This window comes from Thalassophryne amazonica, chromosome 1 (assembly GCF_902500255.1).
Source record: "Thalassophryne amazonica chromosome 1, fThaAma1.1, whole genome shotgun sequence".
Taxonomy (NCBI): Eukaryota; Metazoa; Chordata; class Actinopteri; order Batrachoidiformes; family Batrachoididae; genus Thalassophryne; species Thalassophryne amazonica.
This window is the reverse complement of record NC_047103.1, coordinates 41952745-41977853: the sequence shown is the minus strand read 5'-3', so window position 1 is coordinate 41977853 and position 25109 is coordinate 41952745. Positions and strand designations below refer to the sequence as shown.

The following is a 25109-nucleotide window of genomic DNA, read 5'->3' as shown; positions in this document are numbered from 1 at the left end:
GAAGGAGTAACAATTTAATGTTGCACAAGAACACAACGTAAAATAAACAAAGGTACTGCCAATCACACACAAGAGGATTGCGGGCAGGCTCGAAGATAGGAGACCTCAGATGAACGAAGAGCCGGGACCCACACCGCTTCTACCACCAACGGCCTGAAGAACACCGAAGCCGCCAAGCCCCGAGTCCCCAGGTGGTCTCTGTCCTCCGTTGTCGGCCCTGGTACTGCTGGCAGAAAAAACAGAAGGTAGTGAGTGTGAATCCTCACACCCAGCAACCTTGATTATTGATTCTTGTGGAGGGAGAGCCTCCACCTCCAATCATACACACGTGCAGCTCCGAAAATCCAGTCAAGGAAATACCACCAGGAAAAAACAGCTGCAAAACAGATCAGATTATTATTTGACGGATAAGTCAGCAGAGAGATTACCTTGTATCGTAGGAGATTTCTCGGCGAGGAGGTGGAGTCGCCACCCGGCCTTTATGGTGATGGTGAGATGATGAGTGACAGCTGGTGTTGAGGATGATTGACGGCTGTCACTCCCAGTGGTTCTGGCGCCCTCTTGTGCTTGAAGCCCGCACTCCAAGCAGGGCGCCATCCGGTGGTGGTGAGCCAGCAGTACCTCCTCTTCAGCGGCCCACACAACAGGTCTCCCCGTAAAAAACTCAGTGCATTAGTGGTTGGCTGTTTGTCACATAGTTTTATGGTATCGACTGACTAGCCATCTTCCTGTTCTGTCTCCTGCTTCCTACAGAAAACTAATTGGTCCTCTTGTCACTCGCCATGGCAAGCTGTGGTCCAACTTCTGGGGATCCTTAAGCCTGGATGGTTATTACGCCCGTTCAGAAGATTATGTCGACATTGTGCAAAGAAAACGTGTGTAAGTGCAGCAAAGGTGGATTCTACTTCACACATGCACAGTAATGTGGCTCACATGCATGCTTGTCAGCATTAAATTTCAGGCACGACAACAAATAAAAACTGTTTTATTGCGCTGGATTTTTCAAAGTTGTTGGAAATTTTATAGTACCTCCTAAAATACGCATACTGTATGAGCAGTCCTTAAAATGATAATCACAGCTGAGAAGTGCTTTGCACCTTATTATCAAAGCTTGAAGCTGGAGCTACTGTTAATTCTGTAAGTATTAACTAGAATATTCCTCATGATTTTACTTTCTCAAAAGGCACAAAAATATTTTCATCTTAGGAAGTTTTTTTTTTTTTTTGTCAAACGTAATATGTAATGGGGCTATTCCACAGAGCACCTTCCCTTCTCATTTAATCCTGAATAGCAAATTGGGGTGCCTTTTGAAGCATCATAGTACATTGGGGAGAATAAGTATTTGATCCATTGGCGATTTTGCAAGTTTTCCCACCTACAAAGAATGGAGAGGTCTGTAATTTCTATCGTAGGTACACTTCAACTGTGAGAGACAGAATCTGAAAAAAATATCCACAAAATCACATTGTATGATTTTTTTAAATAATGAATTTGCATGTTATTGCATGAAATAAGAATTTGATACAATTGAAAAACAGAACTAAATACTTGGTACAGAAAACTTTGTTTGCAATTACAGCAAAAAACATTTGCTGTAGTTCTTGACCAAGTCTGCACACACTGCAGCAGGGATTTTGGTCCACTCCTCCATACAGATCTTCTTTAGATCTTTCAGTTTTTGGGGCCGTCACTGGGCAACATGGAGTTTCAGCTCCCTCCAAAGATTTTCGATTGAGTTCAGGTCTGGAGACTGGCTAGGCCACTCCAAGACCTTGAAATGAGTCTTTCTGAGCCGCTCCTTAGTTGCCCTGGTTGTGTGTTTTGGGTCATTGTCTTGCTGGAAGACCCAGCCATGACCCATCTTCAATGCTCTTACTGAGGGAAGGAGGTTGTTTGCCAAAAATCTCACGATACATGACCCCATCCATCCTCCCTTTAATATGGTGCAGTTGTCCTGTCCCCTTTGCATGAAAGCACCCCCAAAAATGATGTTTCCACCCCCATACTTCACAGTTGGGATGGTGTTCTTGGGGCTATTCTCATTCTTTAAACACGGCGAGTGGAGTTGATACCAAAAAGCTCTATTGTGGTCTCATCTGACCACATGACCTTCTCCCATGCCTCCTCTGGATCATCCAGATGGTCACTGGTGAACTTCAAACAAGCCTGGACATGTGCTGGCTTTAGCAGGGAGACCTTGCGTGCCCTGCAGGATTTTAAACCATGACGGTGTAGTGTGTTACCAATGTACTCTTTGCGACTGTGGTCCCAGCTCTATTCAGGTCATTGACCAGGTCCTCCCGTGTAGTTCTGGGCTTCCTCAGAACCATCCTTACCCCACGAGGTGATATCTTGCATGGAGCCCCAGAGTGAGGAAGATTGGCAGTCATCTTATGTTTCTTCCATTTTCTAATAATTACACCAACAGTTGTTGCCTTCTCACCAAGCTGCTTGCCTACTGTTATATCTATGATTTTTTATTGCCATGTATGGGGTCTCTCAGGTATTGAAAACCAACTGACAATTTTAAAATCTTGCTATGAGAACCAGGCGTAACTCCTTATTCCAGTGAGCTAGAGTTTTAAAGAATTCACGTGGTTATATTTTAATTCTAAACAAAAATGGCTGTTACCCTTGTGGCCACCTGACCTAAATCAAATCAAATCAATTTTATTTATATAGCGCCAAATCACAATAACAGTTGCCCCAAGGCGCTTTATATTGCAAGGCAAAAGCCATACAATAATTACAGAAAAACCCCAACGGTCAAAACGACCCCCTATGAGCAAGCGACAGTGGGAAGGAAAAACTCCCTTTTAACAGGAAGAAACCTCCAGCAGAACCAGGCTCAGGGAGGGGCAGTCTTCTGCTGGGACTGGTTGGGGCTGAGGGGAGTGAATCAGGAAAAAGACATGCTGTGGAAGACAGCAGAGATCAATCACTAATGATTAAATGCAGAGTGGTGCATACAGAGCAAAAAGAGAAAGAAACACTCAGTGCATCATGGGAACCCCCCCAGCAGTCTAAGTCTATAGCAGCATAACTAAAGGATGGTTCAGGGTCACCTGATCCAGCCCTAACTATAAGCTTTAGCAAAAAGGAAAGTTTTAAGCCTAATCTTAAAAGTAGAGAGTTGGGAGCTGGTTCCACAGGAGAGGAGCCTGAAAGCTGAAGGCTCTGCCTCCCATTCTACTCTTAAAAACCCTAGGAACTACAAGTAAGCCTGCAGTCTGAGAGTGAAGCGCTCTATTGGGGTGATATGGTACTAAGAGGTCCCTAAGATAAGATGGGACCTGATTATTCAAAACCTTATAAGTAAGAAGAAGAATTTTAAATTCTATTCTAGAATTAACAGGAAGCCAATGAAGAGAGGCCAATATGGGTGAAATATGCTCTCTCGTTCTAGTCCCCGTCAGTACTCTAAAAAGCAGTCCTACAGCAGTCCCTTAATATGCACATTGAAGGACATATCCTGATCAAAAATGACTCCAAGATTTCTCACAGTATTACTAGAGGTCAGGGTAATGCCATCCAGAGTAAGGATCTGGTGTTGGAAATAAAAGAAACTGACAAACAAGCTCATTTGAAGCCACACACACACACACACACACACACACACACACACACACACACACACACACACACACACACACACACACACACACACACACATATCTTCAACCGCTTAGTCCCATCAAGGGTCGCGGGGAGCTGGAGCCTATCCCAGCCGTCATAGAGCGCGAGGCGGGGTACACCCAGGACAGGACGCCAGTCTGTCACAGGGCCACAAACAGACAAACAAACACATTCACACCTGCACACACACCTATGGACAATTTAAAGATTCCAATCCACCTAACCCGCATGTCTCTGGATGTGGGAGGGAACCGGAGCACCCAGAGGGAACCCACACAAACATGGGGAGAACATGCAAACTCCACACAGAAAAGCCACAGGTGGGAATCAATCCCATGACCTTCTTGCTGTGAGGCAACAGTGCTAACCACTAAACCACCGTGCTGCCTTGACTGAATAGCTATGATTAAATACAAAAAAGTCACATGCAGTCAGGCCCATGCAAACATGGGGAGAACATGCAAACTCCACACAGAAAGGCCATAGTTGAAACTACCTGTATCTTCAAATCTTCATATATGTTGAAAGAAAAGCAAGACATCTGCTGCAGCTACAGTCATGTGGAATACTGTATTTTCAGTGGGACGTGGGGTTGTGTGGACTTGTGACTGTGCTAGGAATATGATTTTGAATGGTTAGTTGTTTTTCCAGATTTGGAATATATAATTTTTATCCTCAAAGATCAGTAGTTATGGATTGAAAAAACAATTTTAATGGTAACTGCAAAATGAGGCCTTTCTTTCTCTATCTGGGTGTTTTGCAGAGGTGTCTGGAACATTCCTTTCATGGCTCATATATACCTTGTCAAGGGCAGCACCTTGAGGCATGAAATGAAAGAGAGAAACTACTTTGTTCTGGAGAAACTGGACCCTGATATGTCTTTGTGTAGGAATGCCAGAGAATTGGTGAGAACACTCAGAGTATGATTCACAGATAAATGTTCAGTTATATACTGGATATGTCAGCATAAAGACATTCAATTTAAATGTTTATGTACCTATTTAAAATCGAGAAAAAAAAAAGCTAGTTTAAAACTGAAGTGAAGAAAAATGTCTGCAGCTCATTAAAGAATAAAGTGCAAATGCACCATATTTTCAGGACTATAAGTCTGCTGTACTTTTTTGTTTTGGGAGGAGTTTGGGAGATTATATGACATTCTGAAGCAACTTGTATATGGAAAAAAAAGACATGCGTGACAATTTGCTGCTATATATTGACTGAGGTACTCTGATTCACACTCCGGAGCAGAAGGTGTCTGAGAAATCGTGAATTTAATAAATCATGCTCTCAAATGGAAGGACCAGGCTCTTGAATAAAGAGAGGGAATATAACCTTCATACTACTCAGCACAACACTGCATCAAAATAATAAATGTGATTTATAGACTGGTGTGAATTGTGTTTTTTTTCCTTCCTCTTCATAATGCATATGCAACGAATACGCTTGTGCAACTTATAGTCCAGAAAATATGGTTTAAGTGCATTGAAATGTCTGTCACCATGGCATGCTCTTTTGTGTTTATGTGTCCCATTTATGTCCCATCATCCTTCACTATTGCCTTGCTTTCATTTTCAAACCTCCACAGACGGTACAATGCGATGTCTGAATGGCCAGCTGGCCAAAACCCTAATGCTGTCATGTGTTTTCCTTTCCCACTTTCAACCTTGCAACCTCTGCAACCGGCCTTGTTAGATGATGTCACTGACATGCAACCTGTGCTGAGCATTAAACATGCCTGATCCAAACACTGTGCATTTGGATTGACTTTTCCCTGCCATGCTTTCAATCCCTGATAACTCACAAAAACATCAGCTTCAGAGGGATTCTTGCTCCTTTATCATGCAGGTGCATTTCCTCTCCTCCTCTATGTGACATATGTTCATCTCAACTGTGACCTTTGATATTATTATGCAACAGTAAATTTACATGATGCTTCTCCTTTATTTTAGACCAGTCACAGAGAAAAAGACTCCCCTTCTCCGGAATCATTCCATATGCTCAGGCCCCCAAAGGTTTTGCTTTAATTATTGTACTTTCTAAAAATAATCCATTTCCAATGGGTATGCAAACAGACGGCAAATTAAATTTTTCATCATCTTTTTGGCATAGGATTAATTACTTCATTTGTCACAAAGTATTTTCATGTTATGCAGCCAATTTGAATCATGACTTATTGTTCACTGTGATTTTTTTTCCACGTGAATGTTTAAGGTTTTTCATGAAGATAGAATATTCAATATTAGTTGGAACAAGAAAATCAGAATGTCTGTCAACCCTTTGGAAATTGATGATGACCTATTGCTTGTGCTGCATTGAGGCCCAAAATAAGATATTATTTTCTTAATGCCAGAAAGACAGAGTTTATGTCCACTACCAATAAGAGATTATGGAGGAGAAAGGAGTTAAGTCGGTTCATGTGCAAGTCCCCTGTCCTGATGCTTTACTCCAAATAGACCAACTCTAATGAGTCGATTCACATGCAAGTCCCCTGTCCTGACGCTTTACCCCACGTAGACAAACTCTAGCACCCATCTGCTCCCTCCAAACTGGCTGATCTCAGACTAGGCTCCAACATTTATCATATAGACCATCTGGTCTTAAATTCATCAACCAGAATGATTTTGAAAATTTGAAAATTTCCAACTGAAAACAGAAAAAGGTTTTGCAAAACCAATAATAATTTAAAAAGCCTAGTCTGATAGAATCCAAATCCTGCCCGTCCTCCACCACCCTTCCCATGCTTCACAGCAGAAGGAATACCATTCCTGGATTTTCTTTATCCCAGTCTGACCAGCACCCCTCTATCCCTGTTCTGCCCCTCCTTCACCTCACTGCCCCAGCCTGTCCTGCCCCCCCACCTATTACCTATAAATAATCTCAGATTATTTATCTGGCACCTGTCTGTTTTAATTCTATTTAGACATCAAACATCTGATTTCAGTGTGCTAAAACACACTTAAATCACACTTCTGTATGGATTTTTTTTTTTTATTTGTAATTTTCCACAAATAATTGTGTCCACTGATGTGTGAGCCATGAAGAGTTACAGTAATTAGGTTTTGCAGTGTGCTTATGAGGATGTGCATGTCTGATGTTACATTGATGTAGATCTGTTAGACGTCTAGGAGACATGAAAGTGTTTTTGAGTCTTCAGCTTTTGATTTGCAACCGACTGAACTTTGTTTTTTTTTTTTCCTGTTTACTGCAGGGAGTCTTCATGTACATAACAAACCTGCATGAATTTGGGAGGCTAATTTCCACAGCCAATTATAACATTTCTCATTATAACAGTGACTTGTGGCAGATATTTGAGAACCCTGTGGTAAGTCGTTATGCTCTCCCATTATTCCTCATGAGAAAAAGAAAAAAATCCTCAGAGATGAAACAGCAGCCACCTGCAAAGATCATTATCCATAATGGACAGACTGCAGATGTGAAACAATTTTGAAATAATGATATGGTTCCTGACTGATAAGGCTGGGTAATTTACTCCTCCATTTGACATGCCGAGGCCTGTGTGGATGGGTGGTGGGGGGTGTTAGTGAGGTATGGAGGTCAGCAAACAGTCAGAATTGGCCAATCATGTGAAATTCTCTCTCTTACAGGACTGGAAGGAGAAGTATATCCACCAGAACTACACTCACATTTTCACAGAGAACTACTTAGAGGAGGTTTGTATCTGTGTTTCCAGACAGACAAGGAGATAAGGGAAGGGAGTGACATAACAATGTAGTGAGAACACGGCCACACCAACATCTGTGAAAGAGATCTGTTGTTCCACTGCAGTAACTGTAACTCAGGTTGGACCATCTCAGTAGTCACCTTGTGTGTGTGTGTGTGTGTGTGTGTGTGTGTGTGTGTGTGTGTGTGTGTGTGTGTGTGTGTGTGTGTGTGTGTGTGTGTGTGTGTGTGTGTGTGTGTTCCAGCCTTGTCCAGATGTATTCTGGTTCCCGGTGTTCACAGAGAAGGCCTGTGATGAAATCGTTGAGGAGATGGAGCACTATGGTTCTTGGTCTGGAGGCAAACACGAGGTGTGTGCCATTAGCTCAGTTTGAGTGACCACAGTGCTGAAACAGAATCAACACTTTGCTGCTGCCCTTAAAGTTCAAGTTTAGGGCCCCTTCACACATAATACAAATGTGGTCGCATTGCACATGAAGTGCACATAAAGCAGGAATCATGTGCAATACGTGTAAAATCGTAGCTGCCTCCAACACCTTGTACTGTCAGGGCTCGTGGTGGGCTGAAACCGGAAGCAGTAGGAGACCAATGCAGACTCAGGCATGGTTGGTTTAGATGAATAATAGGCTTTATCTTGAAACCAGGCATTAGGTAGGGTACACTGGTAGTTAGACATGGAAGCAGAGGTATCAGACATAGTACAGGCTGGGACGTGGTCCATAAACCAGGCGGGGTTCGTTCACATGGTATATAGCAGGCAAAACAAAGGCAGAGTCAAAATACAAGCAGAGTTCAGGATACGGCAAGGCGGAGATCGGAGCACAAAAGCAAGGTCAAAACACACAAGAGCAAACTGGACAAGAACGAGAGGCGAGAAAGTGAACAAAGTCAACAATTGGGCAGTGAGCTGTGGAACTGTGAGGGTTTTTAAAGAGGAGCAGACTAATCAGGTTGATGTGAAGCAGGTGTGTGGAAAGTTCAGGAAAGAGGTGTGGTGAAGTGAACAAAGAAGAGAGAAGAAAGGCGAGAGGGCAAAACAAAGCAGTGCAAAACAAGAGAAGAGAGTGACCAGAAAAACTAACTGAGAAACAAGACGTGTGCAAAAAATGAATGCGAGCAAAACAAAAGGGGAAAAACTAAGAACTACCGTAACAAGAGGAAGACCAGGAAACTACTACTTAAAACTAAAACTGGAATGGAACTGGTCCAATAAAAATGGCAGAACAAACTATGGAATGAACAAAAAACAAAACAGGTGACAACTGAATAATACAATAAACAACAAATAAAACATAAACTGATAAGCAACATCAAAGATAAATAATAACAAAACCTGTGACCGAGCATATACAATAAATGTGATAAACTGAACAAAACTAAAGAAACCTAAAGGACCATGACAAAACAAATACAAAAAATGAAATATAGAATAAATAAATGCGAAACAAAATGATAAGATAAAGAATGGAACCAGTGACTACCTAGAAAGCAAAGCATTAAACAGAACCACACTGAGATTTACAAGAGAAAGAATAAACAAATGAAAACAAAATTATAAAACCATAAAGGACATAGTGCCAAAATCAGGACCTAAACCCTGAGCCGGGGCCAAGCATGACATGTACACCTGTTGCTATAGCTATTTGTGCACACCAGCGGCTGAAAGACAGAGTGTGCACTGTGAGAGCCCATTGAACCCTCTCGCAACAGGTGTCAGACAAATCTCAGCTGACACACACAAACATCTAACACCGCTCGTTTGGCACTTACAAAATGTGTGGCCATTCGCTCTGTTAGCACGACAACAGTCAGGAGACGATCACTGTCGAGCTGGATGTGAAATTTGTCTAAGTGCCCCACCAGTGTGGTTTTGCAAAGAGACACAGTGCCACATTGGTGTGTGCACTGAACTGACAGGGGTGTGTCTGCCGACAGGAGCGGCTGCAGAGATCTGTGGTTCTGGACGTCATGGTTGGGGAACACATACCGTGTTTGGACAGACATGAACTAACTGTCCACTGTGATGCACGTGTCTGCATGCTGTCCTCCCATGGACATACGTAAAAACATATATCGCTGTTGCAATGAACTGCAGCGAGCACGCACACGTCACACACAGTAACAGGCTACCCCAGGTGAAACGGGCCATCAGATCATAACACGCAGCAGGTGATCTTAATGTCACGTCACCCACGTGAGCTCTGTTCCGCATGATGCAGTGTCTGTCCTGTGGCGTGCCGTCTACAAGACACACGCGTGGGGTCATTATTGTACGTCTTTGAGCATGGGTCATCTACAGAGGAACAGGTGGTTCATACTTGTGTTGCCCTCTTGATAAGAGGGATTCAATAAAATGCAGTGTTTTTATATGGTGTGTGGTTTTATTTTTTTTTTTTAAATGCGTCAGTGTCGTTGATATCAGGCATTTTCCTGCATCTTTTACAGGACAGCGATGGTAGCTCAGTGGTAAAGTTTCTGCCTGGCAGTCAGAGCTTTTGGAAAGTGCAGGTTCGGATCTCATGGGTGGCATGTATTTTTTTTATTTTCACAGCAGCTGCGCGATGTACTTACACTCAACAAAAATATAAACGCAACACTTTTGGTTTTTGTTTCATTTTGTATGAGATGAACTCAAAGATCTAAAACTTTTTCCACATACACAATATCACCATTTCCCTCAAATATTGTTCACAAACCAGTCTAAATCTGTGATAGTGAGCACTTCTCCTTTGCTGAGATAATCCATCCCACCTCACAGGTGTGCCATATCAAGATGCTGATTAGACACCATGATTAGTGCACAGGTGTGCCTTAGACTGCCCACAATAAAAGGCCACTCTGAAAGGTGCAGTTTGTTTTATTGGGGGGATACCAGTCAGTATCTGGTGTGACCACCATTTGCCTCATGCAGTGCAACACATCTTCGCATGGAGTTGGTCAGGTTGTCGATTGTGGCCTGTGGAATGTTGGTCCACTCCTCTTCAATGGCTGTGCGAAGTTGCTGGATATTGGAAGGAACTGGTACACGCTGTCGTATACGCCGGTCCAGAGCATCCCAAACATGCTCAATGGGTGACATGTCCGGTGAGTATGCCGGCCATGCAAGAACTGGGACATTTTCAGCTTCCAAGAACTGTGTACAGATCCTTGCAACATGGGGCCGTGCATTATCCTGCTGCAACATGAGGCGATGTTCTTGGATGTATGGCACAACAATGGGCCTCAGGATCTCGTCACGGTATCTCTGTGCATTCAAAATGCCATCAATAAAATGCACCTGTGTTCTTCGTCCATAACAGACGCCTGCCCATACCATAATCCCACCACCACCATGGGCCACTGGATCCACAACATTGACATCAGAAAACCGCTCACCTACACAACGCCACACACGCTGTCTGCCATCTGCCCTGAACAGTGTGAACCGGGATTCATCCGTGAAGAGAACACCTCTCCAATGTGCCAAACGCCAGCGAATGTGAGCATTTGCCCACTCAAGTCGGTTACGACGACGAACTGGAGTCAGGTCGAGACCCCGATGAGGACGATGAGCATGCAGATGAGCTTCCCTGAGACGGTTTCTGACAGTTTGTGCAGAAATTCTTTGGTTATGCAAACCGACTGTTTCAGCAGCTGTCCGAGTGGCTGGTCTCAGACGATCTTGGAGGTGAACATGCTGGATGTGGAGGTCCTGGGCTGGTGTGGTTACACGTAGTCTGCGGTTGTGAGGCTGGTTGGATGTACTGCCAAATTCTCTGAAACGCCTTTGGAGACGGCTTATGGTAGAGAAATGAACATTCAATACACGAGCAACAGCTCTGGTTGACATTCCTGCTGTCAGCATGCCAATTGCACGCTCCCTCAAATCTTGCGACATCTGGGGCATTGTGCTGTGTGATAAAACTGCACCTTTCAGAGTGGCCTTTTATTGTGGGCAGTCTAAGGCACACCTGTGCACTAATCATGGTGTCTAATCAGCATCTTGATATGGCACACCTGTGAGGTGGGATGGATTATCTCAGCAAAGGAGAAGTGCTCACTATCACAGATTTAGACTGGTTTGTGAACAATATTTGAGGGAAATGGTGATATTGTGTATGTGGAAAAAGTTTTAGATCTTTGAGTTCATCTCATACAAAATGGGAGCAAAACCAAAAGTGTTGCGTTTATATTTTTGTTGAGTGTACAAATACTGCAGCTGCTCTCACTGTGTTCGCCAGTGCACAAAACCGTCGCAGCAGCATCGTGCATGCCTGCCAAATTGATGTTCCACTGTGATTCACCCTGATTTGTATTTAGTCATATTATGTGTGAAGGGCCCTTAAGAAAGCAAAACCACTGTGGTGGGGGTAAGATAAATGTATGTGCTGTGGGATTACCTCCTGCAGAAGTGAGTAATGCACAGGCTTGTCTTGGCTGCAGGTCAGAGACCTGAAATTTTATGGTACCTCACATTTTTCTCATATACTATACATGATAACACAAAGTCTAGCAAATCAACACACTTAACAAAATAATCAATATCACAAGCAAGTACTTGACATACCAACAATCAGAAAGGAAATGTAAACTGAGGCTCTTCAGGACATATCATTTTTATGTTAATTAAGGCAGAAATTAAAAATCAATTTGTTTCTAAAAGTACTAGTCAAAGTATACCACTGTTCCCCTATATTACTGTGATCAAGATTGGACTATTAGGGCTTCGAGACAAATGTAAGACAGGGACCCATGGCTAGTTTATAGGCATGGGGAAAAATTAATGATACTCATGATATTAAGATATTTCATTTATGATACAAGAATCGATTTTTAAAGTCCAGCATCAAAATAACTCAAATTCAATTGCTAGTTGAAATGAGGTGGAAATGCAGTACTGCTTTCTTTCAGCAAAGGAAGCTGTGTGTTGTAGATGTCATCTTATTTGATGTCACCTCCACTTCAAGCAGTTAGAAAAAATAATATAGACTGTGATTAATTTCCCAGGAGATCAGATTAAGCACTGATGAGAAGATTTACTTAAAGGAATGGCAGAACCATTTCAGAGTCAAATGTGTGGTGGCATGAGGCCGGCCGTTGCAGCAGGTCGCTCTGAGGCCAGCAGCCGTGCTACTGATTAACTTGGCCAGCTGCTCTGCTCAGAGTGGCCCGCTTCAGTAGTACAGGTGTAACATGGAGTCTAATTTTCACTTTGTGAATGTAAAAAAAAAAAAAATCCAACTTAGATAAAATAGTAGGGGATTGCCTCTTGGGGTGAAGTACATTGGTGTTCATGTGCACCTAATGGCTGCTACAGTAGCCGTGAAGGTCTAACAGGAACCCTGACCATGAGGCTGCTAAAGGGGCTGTAGTTAAGCTTGTCAGAGAGGCTTAGTCAGACAAGTCTAACAAACCAGATTTTTGGCAGTCCAATGCAACTCCTTGCTAGGCCAAGAAAGTCACACCTTTTGTGCCACAAAGTTCAAACCTGGAGCCACAGTGTTTGAACTTCATCCTGGCAAGTTGCTGCCCAACCTAAACAAATTGAAGTCAGTGGCTTTCTTCTGGCTCAGCTTAAAAACTTCAGCAACGACAGGATAAGGATGGTAGATGCAGGTTTTGGTGAAACCGGAAGCTCTTAATCCAGACATGCATATTAGTGGCAGATGTGTGATGGCCACTTCTCCTACAAATTTGTGGCTACACAGGAATCCGGTCCTGTATCTGAACCTGATTAGGCCTATGAAACACATTTTAAAACAGTATAAAGAACAGAACAAGCTCATTTTGACAATATGTCACTTTTTTTCAAGTTTCTCCACTGCAGAAGAATTAAAACTACCACATACAGTATCCATCCATCACTGAAATTTAATTTGTGATTGTTTATGTTTGTACGTATCCATTTATACGTAAAATCATATGTGGCTCTCTGCACTAAGTAGAGTGCAGAACAGTTTGCTGGATGCAAATCCAGGTTTGGCTGAGCAACGCACACGTTTCCTGAATTGATCTGCCATATGTGAAAAGTAACATTAAAGCTCTGCCATAGTAATGGATAATTTTAATGACTGATTTTGTTTTGATTAATCAGTTCATTGTTTGTGGAGTCAAGGCCAGTGAGAGGTGCAGTGTTATTGTAGGAGGGAGTACAGATGACTGGGGGGAAATGGAAAGTGTAACTAAAGCTGAATGAAAGAGATTTTTGTAAGTACAATAAAAAAATGAGTATTTATCTGATTTTGCAAGATTATCAAGATGTATATGGACGGGATTTATTTATTTAGAGAATGAGATGACATTTAAAATGGACTCAGAGATATTAACAGAAAAAAGAAAAAACGCCAACATTCATCAACTGACAATGTTGTTTAAACACTGGATCATTACATTGCCATTTTCAGTCATATAATTAACACTTGATGAATGTTATGTTATTACTTTGGGTAGGTAAGACATGTTGTTTAAAGGGAGTAGTCCAGAGTCCGTAACATTAAGTGGATGAGAATCTACTACTCCCCCTGGATTGAACTCAGTTTTCTTCCCCAACCAAGGACGCTGCACATTTACAACTGGGATGATGTAGATAATGTTGCTTAGATGTCTTGTCCAAGCACACAAATAGTGAGAGCAGGATTTAAATGTAGAAGTAAAAGAAAAAGTTTGAAAATTTAAGCTTTGCAAAACTTGTTGGCTGATCTTGATCATAGTTTCATTTGTGTTGAACAGTATTAGCGCCCACAAAAACTCTCTGGACTTCCTCCAAACTTTTCTTTATGCAATTCAAGCTGTTGTGTGGCTGTTGGCTGCTAGGTAAGAAACCTGTTAGGCCTCAGGACATGTTGACTTTTAGCTGTTTAGCTGGTACTCACTATTTAGTCTAGTTGTTGTGGGGTAAGAATAATTAGCATATGATCTCTACTGGTATTGACAACACATCTTATTACTGATATTTATCACTGGTGCCATTCCCTGTGATTAACAGGACAAGCATAGGATTAATGGAGTAAGTCAGTTGGTGACTGAGTCAGCAACATTACCTTAACTAACAACTACATATAAATGTACTGGATATGTAGCTCTGAGATTTTGGGTACTGACAGATACAAGTGAGAACCAGTGAATATTTTATTTTGGGCTATGATGGCATTGTTTAACATACACAATAACCATAACATTTTTTATTTAACCTTTATTTAACCAGGAAAGTCCCATTGAGATTAAAAACCTCTTTATCAAGGGAGTCCTGGCCAAGAGGGAGCAGAAGTTATGCACAAGTAAATTACATAAACATTATGAGAAACAATTGCAGTTTGATAACATCATCTCAGGTGCTCTCAGTCTGGACTTAAAGTTGCTCAATGAAATAAGTTCAGTCAACATGAAACTTAGACAGGACTATCACATTGGTTATGAAGCCTTGTTGCTAATTGGGAAGTTCTGGTGGCATCTCGGACATATTTGTCTCGGTAGCCTTCGTAACTGGTTAATTTTTCATATCCTGGGTAGACTAGCCTTAGTTCTTTTATGGAGGCACCATGAATTTCATTTAGGACACGTTAGCGTGGTTCCCTTCTCCGGGAACCATCACCTTATCGTGGTGGAAAGGTGTGTGTGTGTGCCCCTATGAACCTGAGAGCTGTGTTGTCTGGAGCCTTTGTGCTCCTGGTAGGGTCTCCCATGGCAAATTGGTCTCAGGCGAGAGGTCAGACTAAGAATGGTTCAGAAGACACCATGATAAAACGAGGCAGAGGAAATTTGACCCAGCCCGGAGGAAGCCCGGGGCCCTCATCTGGAGCCAGGCCTCGATGTAGGTCCCGTCAGTGTGCACTGGTGGCTGGCTTGCCACGGAGCCCAGTCGGGCACAGCCTGAAAAATCAGTGTGGACTATCCATCTCCACCCTGTGGGCTCACCCCCCACAAGGGGAACCGCTGGTGTCGGGTGCGCTGTCCTTTGGGTCTAGTCTTCGACGGACCAGACCCAGGTGGCAGGGGCTAGCTCTGGGGGTGTGGAATGTCACCTCGCTATGGAGATTGTGCGGAAGGTGGAGCGATACCAGTTAGATCTGGTGGGTCTCACCTCCATGCACAGCCTCAGCTCTGGAACCACTATCCTTGATAGGGGTTGGACCTTATTCTTCTCTGGAGTTGCCCAGGGGGTGAGGCACCGGGCGGGTGTGTGGATACTCATGAGTCCCCGGCTGAGTGCCACTACATTGGAGTTTACTCCAGTAGACGAGAGGGTTGCCTCCCTGCGTCTTCGGGTGGCAGGGGGGAAAATTCTGACAGTTGTTTGTGCATATGCACCGAACAGCATTTTGGAGTATTCAGCCTTCTTGGAGTCCCTGAATGGAGTCCTGTATGGGGATCCGGTGGGGGACTCCATTGTTCTGCTGGGGGACTTCAACGCACACACGGGCAATGACAGAGACACCTGAAGAACAGACCTAAGCACTTAGCTTAGGTCTGTGTGTTATACATCATACGGATAAAGTGAGGAACATTGGAGTAATTTTTGATCCTACGTTGTCCTTTGATCTCCACATTAGAGACATTACAAGGACTGCTTTCTTCCATTTGTGAAATATAGCGAAGATTCGTCCCATCCTGTCTATGGCTGATGCTGAGACTTTGATTCATGCATTTGTCTCTTCTAGATTGGACTATTGTAATGCTCTGTTTTCTGTCTTACCGCAGTCCAGGATTAGGGGTTTTCAACTGGTTCAAAACGCTGCTGCCAGGCTTTTGACACAAAGCAGAAAGTTTGACCACATTAAACCCGTTTTGGCGTCCCTGCACTGGCTTCCTGTTCCTGCAAGATCAGATTTTAAAGTACTGTTATTAGTTTATAAAATCGTTCAATGGACTATCCGGCTGACCTTGTAAGCCCTTATGTACCAGCTTGGGCCCTGCATTCTCAGGGTGCAGGACTTCTGTGTGTTCCCAGGGTGAATAAAAAGTCTGCCGGTCACAGAGCTTTCTCCTACCGTGCCCCAGCTCTGTGGAACGATCTCCCAGCACACATTCGGCAGTCGGATACTGTGGAGATTTTTAAGTCACGTTTAAAGACTCATTGGTTTTCTCTGTTTTATCATTAGTATTATGAAGTGGTTTTATTCTTGTATTCTTTTATGGTCCATTTTTTATTGTGTTTTAATTTTAATTATTTTTGTGTGAAGTGCCTTGAGACGATTTATCGTGAATTGGCTCTATATAAATTAATAAATTTGAAATTTGAGAGGTGTGATTGGGAGGAACGGCCTCCCTGATCTAAACCGAATGTTCGTTTGTTACGGACTTCTGTCGGTCACAGACCGTCCATAAGGACACCATGTTTGAACATAAGGATGCTCATAAGTGTACATGGTGCCAGAGCACCCTAGGCTGAAAATCGATGATCGATTTTGTGATCGTATCATCTGATTTGAGGCAGCATGTTCTGGACACTCTCGTGAAGAGAGGGACAGAGCTGTCAACTGATCACCATCTGGTGGTGCGTTGGCTCAGAAGATGGGGGAGGACTTTGGACAGACCTGGTAAGCCCAAACGGAAAGTGCAGGTGAACTGGGAACATCTGGAGGAGCCCGCTATCCAACAGATCTTCAACTCACACCTCCGGCAGAGCTCTCTAGAATCCCTGTGGAGGTTGCGGGGCATTGAATCAGAATGGGCAATGTTCAAAGCTTCCATTGCTTGAAGCTGCAGTGGGGAGCTGTGGCATGAAGGTCTTAGGGGCGGCAGCCCTCAAACACCGTGGTGGACACCGGTAGTCAGGGAAGCCGTCTGACTGAAGGAGTCCCTCCGGAGGACTTATCTCGGAGGACTCCAAAGGCAGTTGCAAGGTATCGACAGGCCCGAAGGGCAGCAGCCTTTGCTGTGGGGGAGGCAAAACAAGGCGGGTGTGGAGGATTTCAGAGCAATCATGGAGAAGGACTTTTGGTCGGCACCAAGGTGCTTCTGGCGGACCATGCGGCACCTCAGGAGGGGAAAACAGGGGAACTATCCAAGCTGTCTGCAGTAAGGATGGGACTCTGTTGACCTCAACTGAGGATGTAATCCGGCACTGGAAGGAACACTTTGAGGAACTCCTGCATCAGACCGGAGCGCCCTCTATAATAGGGGCAGAGCTGGAAACTGATGGAGGGATTTTCATCAATTTCCCCAGTGGAAGTCACTGAGATAGTCAAACAACTCCTCAGTGGCAAGCCCCGGGGTTGATGAATCTGTCCAGAAATGCTGAAGGCTCTGGGTGTGGAGGGATTGTCTTTGATGAGATATCTCTTCAACATTGCATTGAGGTCTGGGACAGTGCCTAAGGAGTGGCAAACTGGGGTGTTGGTCCCTATATTTAAAAAGGGGGACCAGAGAGTGTGTGCCAGCTACAGGGGAATCACACTGCTCAGCCTCCTTGTAAAGTCTACTCCAGGGTGCTGGAAAGGATGGTTCGGCCGATAGTCGAACCTCAGATTGAAGAGGAACAATGCGGGTTCTGTCCTGGTCGTGGAACAACCGACCAGCTCTTTACTCTCACAAGGATCCTGGAAGGTGCCTGGGAGTATGCCCACCCATCGACGTGTTTTGTGGACTTGGAAAAGACGTATGATCGGGGTACCCCCGGGAAATACTGTGGGAGGTGCTGCGGGAGTATGGAGTGAGGGGGTCCCTTCTCAGGGCCACCCAATCTCTGTACTCGCAAAGCGAGAGCTGTGTTCGGGTGCTCGGCAGTAAGTCGGACTCATTTCAGGTGGAGGTTGGCCTCCGCCAGAGCTGCTCCTTGTCACCAATCCTGTTTGTGATATTCACGGACAGGATATCAAGGCGTAGTCGGAGAGGAGGGTTTCCAGTTTGGTGGGCTCAGGGTCTCATCGCTGCTTTTTGCAGATTATGTGGTCCTGTTGGCTTCATCGGCCGTGACCTCCAACACTCACTGGATTGGTTCGCAGCCGAGTGTGAAGCGGCTGGGATGAGGATCAGTACCTCTAAATCTGAGGCCATGGTTCTCAGCAGGAAACCGATGGATTGCCTACTCCAGGTAGGGAATACGGCCTTGCCCCAAGAATTGACCCTCACTCCACACTCCATCCAGTACGGTAGAGCGAATGTTATTGCATTCGCTCTACTGTACTGTTGTGACGAAAAGGGAGCTGACCCAAAAGGCGAAGCTCTCGATGTACTGGTCAATTTTCATTCCTACTCTTCACCTATGGTCATGAGCGTTGGGTCATGACCGAAAGAATTAGATCGCATGTACAAGTGGCCGAAATGGGCTTCCTCAGGAGGGTGGCTGGTGTCTCCCTAAGAGATAGGGTGAGAAGTTCGGTCATCCGTGGGGAGCTCAGAGTAGAGTCGTTGCTCCTTTGTGTTGAAAGGAGCCAGCTGAGGTGGTTCGGGCATCTGGTGAGGATGCCTTCTTGGCGCCTCCCAAGGGAGGTGTTCCAGACACACCCAACTGGAAGGAAACCCCGGGGAAGACCCAGTACTAGGTGGAGAGATTATATCAACACACTGGCCTGGGAACACCTCGGGATCCCCCAGTCAGAGGTGGTCAATGTGGCCCAGGAAAGGGAAGTCTGGGGTCCCCTGCTGGAGCTGTTGCCCCCGCGACCCGAACCCATAAAAGCGGTTGAAGATGAGTGACTGATGAGGTATGCGTGTGGGGGTGGTGCTCCGGGTCGCCTCTGTGCACAAAACACCTACTGATAATGTATTAATTAATATATTATTAGGACGTTCAAATTAACATTAAAATCACAATTTGATATCATTTGGTGCCAAATTACAAAAACCCTTTAGTTAAACAAAGCCCACACTTTTGACTGCAGTAAAGTACTGTTGATATTTTTCTGTCAAATTAATGTAACAACTAATCATTTCTGTTTTTTTTTCTATTTTTATTACTTATTTTTAAAATAAATTATGCTGGGAACATGCTTAAAAAACCTCCAGACAATCCAAAGACAGGTCATTTACACAAATCTGTCATCAGATTTATTTCTGTGATCACTATTTACTGGACTAAACTCTATTACAAGGACTGGGTGCTTGGTAGGGTTGTGGAAACCAGCAACTTAGGTTCTTTTGTTAGCGAGCAAAACTTTATTGACCTTGACATCACAACTGATGCTCTGATCTTTGCAGAATCAACAAAAGCTGACTGAGGAATTAGTGTGTCTGGGTTTACAACTGTCCTTCATCAAGACTTCTTGAACGTGGCCATTAGAAGTGTGCCTGTATTCAGGAAAAGTGCTGAAGATATTCATTTATCTTGGCAGTGACATTCATGTCCCTGGGTCCTCCCTCGGCCTTTGAGATTCAGAGACACCCAGAAAGAGCTTCTGAAGACATGAGGTTGCCGGACAGAGTTGTTTGGCGATGTTGATATCTTTGCAGGTGAATGAAAGCCCAAGTCTTTAGGGTGAATTTCATCCCTTTTGGAATAATACTACAACATGAAATGTGGAAAAAAAAATAAAGCGCTGAGAATACTTTCCGGACACACTGTACCCCTGCATCCAAATACTTGGTATGTACTAATGTTGATTAGGAACCTACTGCCCAACTGTTACTGTAGTACACACTAAAAGTAAGCAAGCGACTGCACTCTGCCCCTTCCATTTTACGTCCTTTGACACAGATCATTACAAATGACAGCTTTTGCGCTATCCTACGTATGCCGTGAAAATTTATGTTTTGCAAAGGGGAATTTTTTTTTTTAAGCTGTTCCTGAAGTATTTGTACAGCGCCCCTTGGACACTGTTGCCATTTTCATGTATGTCCACTGTGCTCATTGAATTTTCCTAGGAAGTTCTTTATCCATTACCAGATTCAAAGTGCATCATGGGATTGTGTTGTGTAGTCCATTTGTGCACTATTGAGGTAGTAGATCATCCGGGTACTGTTCAACTACTACTAAATACATACAGACTATTCAGACACCCTGTGGGTTGCGTTACCAAGTATACAGTGAGCTAGTATGAGTACTCTGACATAACCGATTATCTAATATTGTGAAGCAATGTGTAGTCAACAAGCTAGTAACAAAATAAAAGCGGGATTTTTAGAGTTGAGTACTGTGGAGCCCATGACTGGGATGTATGGAAAATGTTGATAAGACATTGATCCAACAACACAGAAGTGGAAAAAAATAAAGAGAAGACATTTTGGTGCTGTGTTTGTACGTTGCTTCATTCACATGGCAGCCTGTTTTATTTAGATTAAGATTAGTAATCTAGGTTTTTGAGAGTTTGCCTGGGAGTCAAATATGCACAAAGATTCTGACAATGTAAGCGCAGTCTGTGGTTTTGAGACTGACAAACAGACACATCACCATCATCATCACTTTGAAAACTCAGATCACACACATAGATTATGGGTAATTTTTAAGAACACGCCTGTTCTCTTCCTGCCCTCAGGACAGCCGTATCGCCGGTGGCTATGAGACTGTACCCACAGATGACATTCACATGAAACAAATTGGCTTTGATAAAGAGTGGCTGCACTTCATCCGAGAGTTCATATCGCCTGTCACTTTAAAAGTTTTCTCTGGCTACTACACCAAGGTTAGTGTGACCTCACTGAGAAATAATTATGAAACCCTAAATCTGAAAAAGAAGAAATAGTTCTGTTTTTACACGTATGTAACATTCTTTCATGAAATGGGATCTGTCAGGTATTGTCAGCTAGCCTGATGTCCCTTTTTTTCCCCACGTAGGGTTACGCTATAATGAACTTTGTAGTCAAATACACACCTGACAGACAAGCCTACCTGAAGCCCCACCACGACTCCTCCACCTTCACCATCAACATTGCCCTCAATAACAAAGAAACAGACTTTCAGGTAAGGCGTTGTACTAATAGTGAAGAATCATGCTAACCTTATAGTGAAACGTTATCTTGAGAAGTCCAATCTCAAAAGATTCGTATTGGGTTAATCAGGTTGTTTGGACTGATCAGAATCGGATTTCCAGTCCTTTCTAGAAGCAATGTGTTGACAGAACTGATTGCCACTGTTTTGTTCAAAACTTTCTAGCTCACCAACAGTGTGGCAGCACAATAAGAAAGAAAAAAAAAACAACATCTACGCTCTACTTCACTACAATTACAAACCAAGTGTATTTCCGATTTCAGCTGCTTCACCCTTTGTAGTTTCAAAACAGATTTTTCTTCTTCTTGTTCCATAGAGTTTTACAACACGTGTAACTAACTTTACTGACACCGAGTAGTCAGAATTAGTACACTCTAACCATCACATGACACTTTCTATATACTACTACAGTGAATACTATTACAGTGTTTAATTTGGTTTTGTAAAAAAAAAAAAATTGAATAATGAGCATGGATTGCGCATAGTTTTTTCTTTTTTTTTTTTCTTTTTTAATCGGGAGATAGTTGATATTGTAAGATTGATCCAGATCGGGGCAAAAACACTTGATAAGGGCATCCCAACTGTTACCAGATATCTGCTATATGGTAATACGAGCAAGAAACATCTCCTGGATGCACTGGGGCACTTCATCAGTGATGTATCCTGGGGTCATCGAGTGTTTCGGGTCTCACAACATCAGACACCCTCGCCCTGGTGACCCAGCCAGGGTTGATCAGGCCCTAGCTGTGTCCCAGCAGCAGCCCACGGATCAGCCCTCTTCAACCATAGCCACCTGGTGGCTTTCTCTGCAGCCTCGCTTGCGGCACGAATGGCCTTCTTTTTGGCTGCTCCTGTGATGCCCAGCCGACTGAAAACTTTGCAGAGCGAGCATCCTGCAAACCCTCTACAGCCAACTTCTACTTGGTTCCTGCACTTTTCCACCAGCTCTTGATACCTGGCCCGTTTCCTTTCGTTTGCTTCCTCTATGCGGTCCTCCCAAGGCACTGTGAGTTCCAGCATGATAAGATGTTTTGAAGCTTCGGAGGTGATGATCAAGTCTGGTTGTAGCAATGTTATGGCAATGTGCTGTGGGAACTTCAACTGCTTTCCAAGATCAGCTTGTAGCTGCCAGTTAGAAGCTGTGTGGAGGAGGCCTGTTGTTTTTGCCTGTGCCTGGGGTTTTTTCCTGCTCTGATGAAGATGACTTCCTTCCTCTTACAGTGGTGCCGCCCACAAGTGTTAATAGCTGAGGCTAGGCTCTCAGCAACTGATTTGAGCACCTGGTCATGGCGCCACCGGTAACGACCATCCGCCAGGGCTTTGGGGCAGCTGCTGAGAATATGCTCTAATGAGCCTCTTCCAGTGCAGAGTGGGCAGGAAGGTGTTTCGTTCCTCCCCCAGGCATAAAGGTTCACCGGGCTTGGCAGGGCATCATAGACTGCTTGCACCAGGAATCGGACGGGGAAGAAGTCTGCCTGCATGATGTTTGCCCAGATGATCCTGCGCTGCAGTGTACTCTCCCACTTCATCCATGCTCCTTGCTGCCGGAGTCCTACTGCCCTGCTCACCCGTTCCTCCTCCACCCCTGCACGGACCTCCTGCAGAAGCAGCTGGTGTTTCTCCTTACCCTTGGCCTTGCTGACCTGGGCTTTTGGGAAAAAGCCCAATCCTGCTCGGCCAGTTGCCAGGGTGCCCACCAGGGCCTTCTGTCTCAGGCGTGACGCCGCCATTAATATACTTGTTATTCTGGTATGTTTCACACTTAGTGTATCATTTTTTAAGTACATCCTTTTTTCTTAAATTACCTTTTCTCTTGTAGGGGGGAGGATGCCGTTTCCACAGATATAACTGTTCTATCGAATCACCAAGAAAAGGCTGGAGCTTCATGCACCCAGGGCGACTGACTCATCTCCACGAAGGCCTGCCCACTACCAATGGCACCCGCTACATAGCAGTGTCCTTTATTGACCCTTGATCGATTTGACTTTAGCCTTCTGACCAAGATGTCCTTCTTTCTCATTTCATTTCGTCATTCGATGTTTTGTGCCTTTTCTTTTACATTTTTTTAAAGCAATTGATAATTGCATTATAAAGCTCTCTGTTAAACAGAGTGAAACGTGACAAAAGTAATTCATACTTTCTAGTGGAAAACAAATGGTGCTGGCCAGTCAGAATGAGTATTGAAAACTGGTATTCAGTCAGAACCTAAACATGGATAAGCATCTTGATAAACAGGGCTTCTACCGACACTTTGCTGATATAACAGGGGGACAAAACCTTTTTCAGTGTTGCTGCTTATTCTGGATTTGGTGTGACATACGGTCATTTTTTTTTCTACATGAGCTAAGCTACTATACTCTTTCACTACAGAAAGCATTTTCTGAAGTAAGTTTACAATAAAACAGTTTAAATGTCAATGCAGTTTAGGCTTCATAAAGTAAAAGCTTTATTTTGAAATGCAAGAGTCGGACTAGCCTTAGCAGATGCTAGCTAACGCTAATTAACATTTCCTTAAAAACAGATGCAACATTTTGCATGCGCTGAACAAAAGTTTGTTTCACACCATTATGCCTTATTGGAGGAGGTTTCACATTGTCGTTTGCTGGTTCTGTTTAGGGTTTAATGAAACGCGTTCATTTTTTTTATGCTATGACCAGCATTGGGCGCATCAACCCAGCAGCGCATCTAAAACATCGTTAGTAGTTTAAAGAGTGCAGAGCGGAGTTAACATCAATGTGGGTGGCTCTAAGGTGGGGCTTCTTGGTGCTACAGCTCCTCCCCCATAGAAAGTCACAGACGAATACTGATATATGAAAGATAATTGTACCCCAGTAAGTTGATGCTTCCCATGATAATGGTGATCCTGATTTGCAGAATATACGAAGTTACACCATTTTGAGTGAACAACTTGCCAATTCTGCCTTTCATGACTTTATGACTTTCAACGTCTTTGTAGCATTGCTCCCAGTTTGGCTATATCATACAAGTATGCATATGGCCTTTAGGTTTAAGGACAGTTGTCACTGAACACTTTATTGTAATGAATCATTTGCTTAATTTTCTCTGCTTTTTAATGTTGCTTGTTCTTGTATTAGAGGTTAAAGTAATTTGTCATGGTGTAATTGATAATTTTGTCTACCATCTAAAATGGTTATGGTTGAATTTGTTAACAGCATTGAATGAACAATATGTGGTGCTACACAGTGGGAAACATGTTTTTGTAATTTCTCACACACACAATCATAATCAGTAGCTGTATTCAAAACTACTCACCATTTGCTGTCAGTTGCACCAGTGGACATTTAGACCATTCATTTGTGGATGCAAATTCTGATTTAAGTTTATGAAATGTCATTTCACTGCTTACCAATGGATTTTGTCAATGTACAATGTATGAAATCCTTTTGAGTGAATTTCAGACCTCAGTTTTCTTAACTTATTGTGAAGTGATGAAAAATGAATAAAGACGAGGAAAAAAAAAAAACGATTTAGAAATTCAGTTTGTGAGTCATTAAAATTTCATAACACACACAGGTTGTGTCTTCAAATAACCAACACTAAAGTTTGATGGCATCTGCAGACTGTTCTGGCTAGAGGCTGCCCGAATCTGGAAGTGCTCAGCCGCTGCTACAGACACTGTTCTGCTGTCATGCAGAAACAATCAGCTTTTGTCTGTATATTACTCTGCTGTATGATGTAGTGAAGTTTTGTGAGCGGGGCATGATGATCTACATCATCAATCAATCAATCAACTTTTTTCTTATATAGCGCCAAATCACAACAAACAGTTGCCCCAAGGCGCTCCATATTGTAAGGCAAGGCCATACAATAATTATGAAAAACCCCAACGGTCAAAACGACCCCCTATGAGCAAGCACTTGGCCACAGTGGGAAGGAAAAACTCCCTTTTAACAGGAAGAAACCTCCAGCAGAACCAGGAGGGAGGGGC

The 25109-nt window shown here is 43.5% G+C and overlaps 1 protein-coding gene across 2 annotated transcripts in view; it reads left to right on the top strand.

Annotated features, from left to right (window-relative positions):
• plod2 (procollagen-lysine, 2-oxoglutarate 5-dioxygenase 2) overlaps window positions 1–23304 on the top strand; it is a 117159-nt gene extending 93855 nt beyond the window's left edge. Inside the window, exons 12-20 of one of the 2 annotated variants that reach the window (XM_034168650.1) lie at window positions 754–879; window positions 4400–4541; window positions 5586–5648; window positions 6845–6958; window positions 7242–7307; window positions 7563–7667; window positions 20709–20855; window positions 21008–21133; window positions 22980–23304. In XM_034168650.1, the coding sequence (XP_034024541.1) occupies window positions 754–879; window positions 4400–4541; window positions 5586–5648; window positions 6845–6958; window positions 7242–7307; window positions 7563–7667; window positions 20709–20855; window positions 21008–21133; window positions 22980–23135 (1045 nt within the window). In that variant the 3' untranslated portion in view covers window positions 23136–23304. The remainder of the gene's footprint in view (window positions 1–753; window positions 880–4399; window positions 4542–5585; window positions 5649–6844; window positions 6959–7241; window positions 7308–7562; window positions 7668–20708; window positions 20856–21007; window positions 21134–22979) is intronic. The other variant, XM_034168659.1, reaches the window with a different exon arrangement.
• The last annotated feature ends 1805 nt before the right edge of the window (window positions 23305–25109 follow it).